Source organism: Balaenoptera borealis, assembly GCF_965194805.1.
Source record: "Balaenoptera borealis genome assembly, chromosome: 11".
NCBI classification, from domain to species: Eukaryota; Metazoa; Chordata; class Mammalia; order Artiodactyla; family Balaenopteridae; genus Balaenoptera; species Balaenoptera borealis.
In genome coordinates this window covers 27,657,178-27,671,227 of record NC_138868.1, presented here as the reverse complement: position 1 = coordinate 27,671,227, position 14,050 = coordinate 27,657,178, and the positions used below count along the sequence as shown (strand labels likewise).

Below are 14,050 nucleotides of genomic sequence, written 5' to 3'. Positions count from 1 at the left end.
CAACCATATACAGTTCTGATATATCAAATCCTTCTAAACAATTTGCAGGTAATAGAGAGGATATAACATTCATTTCTACAGGTCAGCATGAATGAATATCTAGGGTTAGTTTTAGTTTTAAGAATACAAAGGCAGCAGAGAAGCAGTTTGTAATGCTGGTATGTTAAGCCTGATTAGTCAGATATTTACTGAATATGAGGAATGCACCTGATATTGTAGAAAAACTCCATGACCAGTCATAGTATGTCAAAGGCAAAACATATTATGTTTGATATTCTCCTGGATGTCAAAACCTGCCTCATATTCAACAATAATAACTCCATGTCAGTTCTTACGACTGAGGAAATGATGTATCACCAGTGTTACTTGAAACATTAAACAGTTTGCTTTATATGTGTTTACATGCAAAGTTTCATTGTTTACACCAAAACCCAAATTTTTGCCATTAAAAGAAGATAACACATGAATATTTACCTTGAAATGTATATAATATAAATAATAAATATATATAATATAAGTTTGTGTAATATACAATATCACATGTCAATATATCATAAATATTTACTTGCAATTTAATGAATAATACATAAAATGGTTCCCACTATTTTCTACAGGGAAAATGACATGAGAAGCTTGACTTGAGTGTATGATAGCAAGACTACAGTTACTCTCTAATAATCATCATTAATTTGACTTAAGTTGAAAGAAACTCTGATATATTCATCTTTTACTCTTTAACGCTAAGCTAGTCATAGCATTATTTCTTATTTTTTGCTCTCCTTAAAGTCTTCCCCATCCTATTTCTTGCCTTTGCTTTTGTACATTTCACTTTTCTGATACTTCCTCATTTTTGCCAATCTACCTTCCCTCTCCTTTATAATGCATTTCTGTTTCAACCCCAATTTTTGTTTTATTTAATCTCCTCTCTTTATGACCCTAACATCTTTCTTCCCTTTTCTCTTAGGACCCTTAAAAGTGAGGGTTTTTTTTTTCTTTTTTGTTTTTTTCTGTAACAACAATCTGCTTAAATATACTCTTTCATCCACTTACAGGCACTGTGCTTGATCTTAATAATCCCACCTGATTAGAACACTCAACTAAATATACTTAAATTATATTGCTGCTACTCATAAAAATATTTTTTCCTCTGAGTTACTGAAATATTTGAAGAACTCACTAAACATTTTGGAGCCAGTCTTTTTTTTTTTTAAAGATTTATTTATTATTTATTTATTTTTGGCTGCGTCGGGTCTTTAGTTGCGGCACACAGGATCTTCGTTGAGGCATGCGGGATCTTTCATTGCGGCGCATGGGCTTCTCTCTAGTTGTGGCGTGCAGGTTTTCTCTCTCTAGTTGTGGCATGTGGGTTTTCTCTCTCTGGTTGTGGTACGTGGGCTCCAGAGCATGTGGGCTCTGTAGTTTGCAGCACACAGGCTCTCTAGTTGAGGCATGTGAGCTCAGTAGTTATGGTGCGTGGGCTTAGTTGCCCGGCTGCATGTGGGATCTTAGTTCCCTGACCAGAGATCGAACCCACGTCTCTTGCATTGTAAGGCGGATTCTTTACCACTGGACCACCAGGGAAGTCCCTGGAGTCAGTCTTAAAACACCCCAAATCTCAAGGAAATCTAATCACACACTCCTTCCATTCAATTTGAGAGGTGATTTAGGATCTTACTATATGGTGTGAATAAATACTGAGTAAAAAACTTTTTTAAGTTAACAGAACTTTGCTGCTTTTATTCATGTGTGTGTATGCCCATGTGTACAATATCCTCATCAAAAAGCAAAGACACATTAAAGAGCCCCGTACTTCTAATATATATTATAAAGTCTAAAAAGAAAAGTGATTTCCCTATTCGGCACTTTCGAATCTGAATATTAACATTAACAGTATTAGTGTATGGTGAAATAATCTCACAACAAAATATTATGCAAAACTTTGAGTTTTAAAAATGATAAATAGATTATATAACACATTTATAATATAATTCCTAAAAAGAGAATATAGTGGGTTGAGTAGTGTTCTCCCTTCCCCCCAAACTCATGTCCACTTGGAACCTCAGAATGTGACCCTATTGTAACACTGGATCTTTGCAGATATAATCAAGGTAAGGATCAATATGAGATCATATTAGATTAGGGTGGGCCCTAAATACAATGAGAATGTCCTCAAAGGAGACCGAAAAGGACACACAGAGACACAGAGAAAAAGACAATGTGAAAATGAAGGCAGACATTGAAGTTATGTTGCCACAGCCAAGGAAAGACAGGAGCCACCAGAAGCTGGAGGAAGCAGGGAAGGATCCTCCTCTAGAGCTGTTAGAACAAACATAGCTCTGTTGACACCATAATTTTGGACTTCTGGCCCTGGAAACTGTAATGAAGTAAATTTCTGTTGTTTTAAGCCACCAAGTTTGTGGTAATTCGTTATGGAATTCCTAGGAAATTAAAAAGATTTTGGTACCAGGAAGTGGGGTGTTGCTGTAACAGATAACAAAAAATTTAAGAAAAATAATAATAAGACTGAAGAGACTATTGGTAGATTGCCTTGAAGAGCCAGCTGATATTGGATTGACCAAAAAGTTCGTTCAGGCTTTTCCATAAAATGGTACAGAAAAACCCGGACAAACTTTTTGGCCAACCCAATAGAAATGAGACGTTAAGGAGATTCTGGTGAATGCTCAGAAGGAAGTGAACAGGATGGCTGAGAACACTTGTATCACCTTAGAGAATACACTTATTTGTCAGGAACAGAATGCTACAGAAATATGAACATTAACTGGACTTCTGGTGAAGTCTCAAGAAGGGAATGAGAGATGTTATTGAACACTAGAGGGAAGGCAGTCTTTGTTACAATGTAGTAAAACTGAAATGTGTTCTAATGTTGGGTGAAAAGTAGAACTTGTAAGTGATGAGCCTGAATGTTTAGCTGAGGAGATTTCCAAGCAAAATGTTGAAGGCATGTACTGGTTTCTCCTTGCTGACTATGGTAAAATGTGAGAGAAAGGAGATAAATTGAGGCATGAAAAAAGATAAAAGGAGATAAACTGAGAAAGTTAAGCAGAAAGAAATCAGCACTTGATGATTTGGAAAATTCTCAGCATATCTAGATTGCAAAAGATGCTAACATGACAAATCATTAGGAAAATGCAAATCAAAACCACAATGAGATACCACTTCAAACTCATTACAACAGCTATTATCCAATAAATAAAGAAAGAAAGAACAAAAGTTGCTGAGGATTTGGAGAAATTGGAACCTCTCTGTACTGCTGGTGGGAATGCAAAATGGTTAAGCCACTGTGGAAAACACTTTGGTAGTTCCTTACAAAGTTAAACATATGCTTCAGCAATTCTACTCCTCGGTATATACTTAAAGGAATTCTAACAGATACTTGTACTCTGATGTTCATTACAACAGTATACACAATAGGCAAAAGATGGAAACAGAACAAGTGTCTATCAACAGATGTATGGATAAACAAAATGTGCTATATACGTACAATGGAATACTATTCAGCCATAAAAAGGAATGAATTTCTGACACATGATACAAGATGGATGAACTTTGCAAAACACTATGCTAAGTGAAAAACATTATGCAAATGCTAACAAAGAACAAATATTATATGATTTCACTTATGTGAGGTACCTAGATAGGCAAATTCATAGACAGGAAGTAGAATAGAGGTACCAGAGGCTGCGGTGATGGAGTGGGAAGGTTATTGCTCAATGGGTAAAGCATTTCCCTTTGGGATGATGAAAAAGCTCTGGAAAAAAGATAGTGGCAATGTTTACACATCATAAATATACCTAATGCCATTGAATTGTACACTTAAAAATGATTACAATAATAAATCTTATGTTATGTATATTTTTATCACAAAAAGATTTTTCCTATGGGAAAAGGACCCAAGACCTTGAGCCAGATGCAAAGGCTGACATAACTACTTCAACTAGAGAATCAAGACTGAGCTACTGATAAGCTCTAAAATGAACATATTCCAATGCTCAGTGAGGGAAAAAGATCATCATATATGATAGCAATTCATTAATTCCATATGAGTTCATTTAGGAAATGTTAATAGAAAAGGAAACATGAGCTGCTTTTTAAATTATTTTAAAATAACCTTAGAATACCAAACAGACTACAAAATTAATTTCAAATCTTTCACTCTGGAGAATGATAAAATTATAGTACAAAATGGCCTTTAATTTTTTTTTTTTTAACTTTGCATTTTGGGGAATGAAAAAATATAAAAGGTAAAAACATGGCTTTAAATTTCTAAAGATTTTTAAAAGCAAATATATTTAAATGATTAAAAATCTTGTTTCAGTGCTGGACAACTCTGATAAAAAGTTCTTTAATATGAGTTGAAACTGAACTTTCTATGCTTTGGAGAAACAAAGGGGTCTGATTTCTCTTTCACAAGATTAAGACAGGTCTTCTGAAACTCAAAATCGTTCACCTCTGTGTTAAATTTATGTCTCACTTACTACTTGTTTCATATCACATTCTCGAACCATCCTGGTTACTATGAATTTACTCATTTTATCAAGACAAATATGCCTCATTCCTTACGCAAGTATCCATAAGCTGGCTAAATAAAAGGCTATCTTTAGGAGGATACTAATGCTGAGTTTGGGTCCAGGTACAAATCGTAAATAAGCTTGAATTTTGTCATCAGACAGCTCATCACAGTTGTGAATCCTAGCTCTATCATTTACCAGCTATGTGAGAAAGATGGTTAATTTTATCTATCACCTTGACTGGGCCATGCAGTGTCAAGATATTTGATCAAACATTATTCTGGGTGTTACTGTGAGGGTGTATTTGGATGAGATTAACATTTGGATCCTCAGATTAAGTAAAGCAGATTGCCCTCCCTAATGTGCGTGGACCTCATCCAATCCACTGAAGGCCTCAGTAGAATGAAAGGCTGACCCTTAGGCCACTAAAAGGGAGTGAAAAGCAGCAACATACTACAGGTTATGAAAACTTTTTAAAAGATAGAAATAACAGTGATAGGTAGAATAGGGCAGAGAGAGCAACATCCTAGCACAGGGTTTGGCAAACCATGGTTCACAGGGCAAACCTTCCAGGTTACCATCTGCTTTTGTATACCTTGCAAATTAAGACTGGTTTTTATACTTTTAAATGGCTCAAAGAAAAGAAAAGAAGAATATTTTGTGATGTAAAAATTATATGAAATTCAAATTTCAGTGTTCATAAACAAAGCATTATCAAAACACAGCTGTGCTCATTTTTTAATATACTGTCTACAACTGCATTCCAATGGTAACATTGAAAAGTTATGAAAGAGGACATGTGGAAAACCTAAAATACTTACTATTTAGTCTCCAAAAAAGTGTGTTGATCCCTGTCCAACTACACACACAGGAGAATGTTTCAGGGAAGATGTAACTTTTCTTCCTGTAGAAAGGGGTTGTGGGCTGAACCAACAGTTATGGAGGATAAAAAAAGGTTTAACCTGCCTGAGAGGAATCTGGGCTCCAAAGTATAGTGGTTGAAACCTAGGATAGGATTCTCCTTATCAGGCTATTAGAGACGGACCTGGCCTGTCTGCTTGCTCTCTGCTTATCCACTCTGAGCAAAACACACCAATAAATTAGTCCTACCTATACCCAAAGCAATCTACAGATTTAATGCAATCCCTATCAAAATACCCATGATATTTTTCACAAAAGTGGGACAAATAATCGTAAAATTTATATGGACACACAAAAGACCCCAAATAGCCAAAGCAACCTTAAGAAGAACAAAGATGAAGGTATCACACTCCCTGACTTCAGACTACTACAAAACTACGGTAATCAAAACAGTATGGTACTGGCACAAAAACAGAAATACAGATAAATGGAACATAACAGAGAGCCCAGAAATAAACCCACGCATTTATGGTCAGTTAATCTATGACAAAGGAGGCAAGAATATACAAAGGAAAAAAGAGAGTCTCTGCAATAAGTGATGCTGGGAAAACAGGACAGCTACATGTAAAAGAATGAAAATAGAATATTTTCTCATACCATAAACAAAAATAAACTCAAAATAGATTAAAGACCTAAATCTAAGACCAGAAACCATAAAACTCCTAGAAGAAAACATGCAGAACACTCTTTGACATAAATTGTAGCAATATTTTTTGGATCTGTCTCCTAAAGCAAAGGAAACAAAAACAAACATAAACAAATTGGACCTAATTAAAGTTAAAAGCTTCTACAGAGCAAAGGAAACCATTGACAAAACAAAAAGAAAACCTACTAAATTGGAGAAAATATTTGCAAATGATATGACTGATGAGGGGTTAATATCCAAACTATATCAACAGCTCATACAACTCAATATCAAAAACAAACAAGCAAACAAACAAAAAAACCCTAAACAACCCAATTTAAAACTGGGCAGAAGATCTGAATAGACATTTTTCAAAAGAAGACATACAGATGGCCAACAGGCACATGAAAAGATGTACAACATCAGTAATCATCAGAAAAATGTCACTCAAAACCCCGATGAGATATTACCTCACAACTCTCAGAATGGCTATCATCAAAAAGACCACAACTAACAAATGTTGGTGAGGAGTCTGAGAAACGGGAAACCTCATATACTGGTAGTGAGAATGTAAATTGGTAGAGCCACTATGGAAAACAGCATGGAGAGTCCTCAAAAAAATTAAAAATAGAACTACACGTTCCAACAGTTCCACTTCTGGATATATATCCAAAGAAAACAAAATCACACAATTTGAAAAGATATATGCACCCCAGTGTTCACAGCAGCATTATTTACAATAGCTAAGATATGAAAGCAATCTAAGTGTCCATCAACAGATGAATGGATGAAGAAGATGTAGTATACATATACAATGGAATATTAGTCATAAAAAAAAGAAATTCTGCCATTTGCAACAACATGGATGGACCTAGAGTATATTTTGCTTAATGAAATAAGTCAGACAGAAAAAGACAAATACTGTATGTTATCAATTATATGTGAAATCTAAAAAATAAAATGAATGAATATGACAAAACAGAAACAGACTCATAGATATAGAGAATAAACAAGTGATTACCAGTGGGGAGAGGGGTGGGGGGGAGGGGCAAAATAGGGGTAGGGGATTAAGAGGTACAAACTACTATGTACAAAGTAGAGAAGCTACAAGGATATACTGCACAGCACAGGCAATATAGCCAATATTTTATAATAACTTTAAACAGAGTACAATCTATAAAAATACTGAATCACTATATTGTACACCTGAAATTAACATAATATTGTAAATTGACATACTTTAATAAAAAAATACTAAGTCCTACCTACCCATAAGGAATTCCCATCAGTATTCTTTCCATTTAGGGTAATTTGCTAGAGAAAGAAAAGAAGAGAAAACCCACTCCAGTTATCTATATTATTCAACTGGTCATATATCAACATGAATGAGCAACCAAGGATCAGCAACATTTAAGGAAACCACAAGAATGAAAAAGAAGGCCCATGATGAAAAACAGAACAAGCAACTCTGGAGAAATCAGAGGTAATTCAGGGAGGAAAATAAAAGGAAAATAATTCTATTTAACATCTTCAGAGATATTAGTTAAGATATTGTATCTATGCGACAACAGGCATATGAAAGAGTAGAATTAAAACAACAAAGAGTAGAGTTTAAAGAAATTTAAAATAGAATGCCTGTCCACCACCAACTCCCCCCACATATACAAAAAAATAGAAAAGTTGAAACAAAAGTTGAAGAAATACAGAATAACAACCCAAGGAGGGTAATAAGCTCTCTAAAATGTTACAGGAAAAGACCCCCAGGGAATACAGAGCAGGAAAAAGAAAAATAAACAGATCCCTAGATACATCTTTCATGTAGAGCAGAGGTTGTCAAACTAGGGCCCATAAGCCAAATCCTGCCCACTCCATTTTAGCAAATAAGGTTTTACTGGAACACAGCCATGCTCATTCGTTTACATGTTGTCTATGGTTGCTTTTTTGCTACAACAACAGAGCTAAGTAGTTGCAACAGGGACCATATGGTCTGCAAAGCCTAAAATATTTACTATTTGGTCTTTCATAGAAAAATTTTGCTAAATATTGATCTAGAGCTATGCTGTCCAATACAGCAGCAACTAGCCAAAAGTAGTGTTTAAATTTAAATTATTAAAACAAAATTAAAAATTCAGTTCCTCAATCATATCAGCCACATTGTAAGTACCCAATAGCCATATGTGTTTAATGGCTATTATACTGGTCAGTGTAGATATAGAACACTTCCATCAACACAGGAAGTACTACAGGACAGGGCTTACCTGGAAATTATAATATAATAAGCCACTACAGCTATATTTTAATTATTGCCTTTAAAAGTGCTACAATGAACAACAAAAAATACCTAAGAGAAGCAGGAAGAAAGATTAAATTCAGAAAAAGACAAAAATTAGTAATATTAGAAAAGGAAATAATTAATGCCTAAATCTAAGGCATCATTCTATGAAAATAGCATTAAAATAGATTTTTTTTAATCCTTTAAAGTTACTGAGAGAAAAATCCAAAGATATAGCATTACAAATGAGAAACCAAATATCATAATGGATATGGACGAGATTATGAAACAACTCAATGTAGAGAATGCAATTAATTAATGCTACCAAATTTGAAAATAATTTTAAAAGTGTTTCCTAATAAAATATAATTCAAAGAAAGGTAGAACAAGAGCTGTGAACAAAAAAGTTAATAAAAATGTTGTGTAATTTAGTTCTGAATTTACGATGAAAATGTTTGCTAGGATTTTTAACTTTCATCTTATCCTACAAGAAACTTCATATTCTTAAACTGGGAAATAGCAGTCAAAATATTTCCCTCTGCTAACACTACTTATTGGGCCAAGAAATATGTATTTCTTCAGAGGGGATCAGCACTAGTCTAAATGATCTTTCATGCAAAATCAGTAGATGTGATGTAAGAAGCTTCACGAGGAATGGTTTTAAATATCTGGCCTTTCCCTGGGGTCCCATAATTATTCATACTGTGGAGGAATTGATACCTCATCAGAAATGTCCAGGATAATTAGAATAATGCATGGGCTTAGATTAGCACCGCAGCTTTATGCCTGTGAGACTCCTCTAGTTGACACAGGAAAGGGGCACCAGGCATTAGTCAGCAGTTGTTAAATTCCTTACTTGGGCTCCATGCAAAGAAGAACAACAGTCCCCAATTGGGAGATACACCTATGCTGGGCCATTCTACCTCTGGAATTTCTTTTTCCTTTAACACTAAAAATTTTTAGTGTTTTAGTGTTTACCACTAAAAATGTCTTGTTCACCTTTATAGACACATTTACTTGAAAAATCTCCTTGAACCAAAACATGTTTATCTTTTGACACATCTACCCTATTACACTGAATATTCCCAGATGAGTATATAGTGGATTTTTAAATTTTAACTTAAAATCCCAGTTTTCTGCTTATACTTAAGAATCCACTACAATTGGGATGAACGTAAGTTCTCATGTGCCCTGGACAGTCCCAGATTACACCTGCTTTCCTGGCATCCAATAATTCATGTATTTCAGCACTCTCAAAAGTGTTCCAAAAATTATTGAGGAAATCTGAACAAAAAGTAAAAAATGTTTTAAAATAAATGATGAAAACATAAAATGTTAAAAGTTGTAGGATACAGCTAGAACAGTGCTTGGGGAAAATCACCCTTAACTATAAATAGTATACTAGAAAAGAAGAAAGGTGGAAAATCAATGAATTAAGCTTTTATCACAAGAGAGAAAACCCAAAATTTCAGCAAATCAAAACCAAAGAATGTAGGAGGAAGGAAATAATAAGAGCAATAATCAATAAAATAGAAAGTAAAAAATTTTACAAAAACAGGGAAAAAATTTAAAAGCCAAAAGTTGGGTTTAAAAAAAAAAAAGATTAATAAAAATGAAAAATCCCTAGCAAACCTAAAAAAGAAAAAAAGAAGAAACACAAGTAACCAATATCAGCAATAAAGAAATCATTTACAGTCACTAAAAAGTAAGCTCATAACAGACGAACCCTCCCTTAAGTATCAGGACAAAATACAAGAACAATTATGTGAAGGCTCTACAGATTGAACAGAACAAGATTTTGTTGGTGAGTCAAACTTGTAAGAAGGGATTTCCAAAGGGTGAGCATCTTACTTTTACTGATTTAGCTTGAGTGCAGTGCAGTACAGGTGGTTAAAATTCTGAGAGAAAAGAAGTCATCCTCCTGGAGAACCTGAAGAATCATACACTAACCAATGGAATGGTAAGTCCAGAAAAGTCTACCTAATATGTGTGACTCTATTTACTGAAAAAGTAATGTTCAATATGGCAGGGAAAGAACTGTCTTTTCAATAAATGGTGCTAGGTCAATAGGATATCTATGTAGGAAAAACAAATACACCTTCAGCCCTGCCTCACACCAAAGACAAAAAAAAATCAATTCCACCAGCATGCAGACTCAAATGTTTAAAAGTAAACAGCAGGGCTTTTAGATGAAAATATTGAGATTATCTTTGGACTCTTGGGAGTAGGCAAACCTAGCCATAAAGTGCTAGACATAAGGAGAAAAACTAATCCTTCAGAATACATTTTGACTAAAATCAAAAGACGATGAACCGGTTTGCAAGGCAGAAATAGAGACACAGATGTAGAGAACAAACATATGGACACCAAGGGGGGGAAAGCTGGGGTGGGGGGCTGGTGGTGGTGGGATGATTTGGGAGATGGGATTGACATATATACACTAATATGTATAAAACAGATAACTAATAAGAACCTGCTGTATAAAAAAAATAAATTTAATTAAATTAAAAGAATACGAAAAGGAAAGCCACAGACTAAGAGAATATATTTGTAACACATTTATTTGAAACTGAACTCTTAACCAAAATATAAAAAGAACTCCTACAAATCCAGATTGAAAGACAAACAATGCAATTTTTAAAAATTGGCAAAGACACAAATAGACTCTTCACAGAAGAGGTTATCCAAATGGCCAATAAACATAAGAACAGGTGCTCAACTTCATCAGTTCAAATCCAAATGAAAATGTCATACCATAATCCTCCCCAAATGGCTAAAATGAAAAGAAAGACAATACTAAGTGTTGGTAAGGATGAGAAGCAACCAAAATTCTCTAACATTCCCGGTAAGAGTGTAAATTGGTACAACCATGTTAGAAAAATGTTTGGCCACAAATAGTAAACTAGCCAAATCCCTTTCAACAGTAGAATGGATAATGAATTGTGACACAGTTACACAATACTATATAGCAATACTATACAGTAACAAATACTCCACAACTGTACACATTAATAACAGACATTTCATAAATATAACAGTGAGCAAAAGAAATCCAACACAAGAGTAAATGGTGTATGGCCTCATTTATATAAAATACAAAGACAGCTAAAACAATCTGTGATGTTGGAACTCAGGACTGGGATTTCCCTTTATGAGTATACTGACAGGAAGCAAAAAGGGATTGCACGGGGTCCAAGAACTCCCTCTGTGCAGGCATGACCCTGGCATTCACTCATTCAATTATGCTGCCAGAATACTATCAGGCCCCATGATAAGCCTCACCATTTCTGTTATATGCTTTACATGCACAGACACAATGGTAATATGAGCCCTCGGTCTCAGAAAACTCAAAAGGCCAACCAAAGGGGTACGCACTTCTGTCATGGGGCGCTAGTTGCTTATCATGACCATTATGTTTTCTGGTGTACCTTTAATAGGTCACTGAAGTCTTTCAATTGTACCTGCAGACTTCTCAGAATACCCTTGCGGAAATGGTCCCACTATTTGGCCACAAGGGTGATATACACGCTGTTTATGAAACTCTCAGACTGAGATTTTATATAGCTGATTTCCTTGTACTTTGGACACTTTTTTTTTAGGGACTTTATTATAGAGCAGTTTTAGGGTTACAAAAAATTAGGAGGAAGGTACAGAAATTTCTTATACACTCCTTACACCACACATGTATAGCTTCCCCCATTATCAACATCATTCCCCAGAATGGTGCATTTTTTACCAAGGAGGAACCTACACTGACCCATCATAATCACGCAAAGTCCATAGTTTACCACAGAGTTCTTTATTGATGCTGTACATTCTGTGGGCTTGCACAAAAGTATAATGACATATATCCATCATTATAATACACAGACTATTTTCACTGCCCTAAAAATCCTGTGCTCTGCCTATTCATCTCTCCCTGAAACCATCTCTGCCAATCACTGATCTTTTTATTGTCTCCATAGTTCTGCATTTTCCAGAATGTCACATAGTTGGAATCAGTATGTAGCTTTTTCAAATTGGCCTCTTTCACTTAGTAATTTGCATTTGAGGTTTCCCCATGTCTTTTAATGGCTTAAGAGCTTGTTTGTTTTTAGCGCTGAATAATATTCCATTGTCTGGATATACCACACTTTATTTATCCATTCACCTACTGTAAGACATCTTGGTTTCTTCCAAGTTTGGGCAGTTATAAATAAAGCCTCTATAAACATCCATGTGGAGGTTTTTATATGGATATGTTTCCAACTCCATGGGGTGAATGCCAAGGGGGCACAATTGCTGGATCATATGGTAAGAGTATGTTTAGTTTTGTAAGAAACCTCCAAACTGTCTCTCAAAATGGCAAAAGCATTTCGCATTCCCACCAGCGCTGTATGAGAGTTCCTGTTGCTCCACATCCTCACCAGCATTTGGTGATATTAGTGTTCAGGATTTTGGCCCTTCTAATAGATGTGCAGTGGTATTTCAATGTTGTTTTAATTTGCATTTCCCCTGATGACATATGATGGGAAGTATCTTTTCATATGCTTATTTACCATCTGTATATCTTCTTTGGTCAGGAGTGTCAAGGTCTTTCGCCCATATTTAAATCAGGATGCTTATTATTATTGAGTTCTTTGTGTATTTTGGACAACAGTCCTTTATCAGATGTGTCTTTTGCAAACATTTTCTACCAGTCTGTGGCTTGTCTTCTCATTCTCTTGATACTGTCTTTCACAGAGCAGAAGTTTTTAATGAAGTTCAGCCTGTCGATTATTTCTTTCATAGATTATGCCTTTGGTGTATCTAAAAAGTCACTGCCATACCCAAAGTAAGCTATGTTTTCTCCTATGTTATCTTTTAGGAGTTTTATAGTTTTGTGTTTTACACTTAGATATGTGATCGACTTTGAGTTAATTTTCCTGAAGTAAAGTCTGTGTCTAGATTTATATACTTATTGATTTTTTACATGTGTATGACTAGTTGTTCCAGCACCATTTGTTGAAAAGACTATATTTGCTCCACTGTATTGTCTTTGTTCATTTGTCTAAGATCAGTTGACTATATCCATGTGAGTCTATTTCTGGGTTCTCTATTCTGCTCCACCAATCTCTTTGTCTATTCTTTTGCCAATACTTTATAGTAAGTCTTGAAGTCAGGTAGCATCAGTCCTCCAACTTTGTTCTTCAATATGGTGTTTCCTATTCTGTATCTTTTGCCTCTCCATATAAACTTTTGAATCAGCTTGTTAATATCCAAAAAATAACCTGCTAGGATTTTATTTGGGATTGCGTTGAATCTACAGATCAACTTGGGAAGAAATGACATAATGAAAATATTGAGTCTCCTATCCACGAATATGGAATATCTCTCCATTTATTTAGTTCTTCTTTGATTTGGTTCATCAGAGTCTTGACCTTTTCCTTATACAGATCTTATACACTTTTTGATTCATACCTCATTATTTTATTTTGGGGGATACTTATGTAAATTGTATTGTTTTTAATTTCCAATTCCACTTGTTCATTGTTAGTATATAGGAGCTTATTTTATTTTGATATCAAGGTCAGAAGGTTTTACTGAGGATGTGTAGGTTGAAGTGAGATTTGAAGGATAAATAGAAGTTAACTAGTGGCCTTTTGGATGAAGGGAACAAGGTGAGTACAGGAGAATAAATGAATGATAGAGTGAAGAGAGTAAGGGAATTTATAGAGTGATGTG

General features: G+C 34.9%; 1 protein-coding gene across 2 annotated transcripts in view; it reads right to left on the bottom strand.

Annotated features, from left to right (window-relative positions):
- Positions 1–14,050, bottom strand: part of IMMP1L (inner mitochondrial membrane peptidase subunit 1) — a 73,218-nt gene that overhangs the window by 55,006 nt on the left and 4,162 nt on the right. Inside the window, exons 2-3 of one of the 2 annotated variants that reach the window (XM_082343872.1) lie at positions 7,345–7,389; positions 5,351–5,433 (exon numbers count right to left, since the gene is read on the bottom strand). In XM_082343872.1, the coding sequence (XP_082199998.1) occupies positions 5,351–5,433; positions 7,345–7,376 (115 nt within the window). In that variant the 5' untranslated portion in view covers positions 7,377–7,389. The remainder of the gene's footprint in view (positions 1–5,350; positions 5,434–7,344; positions 7,390–14,050) is intronic. The other variant, XM_082343873.1, reaches the window with a different exon arrangement.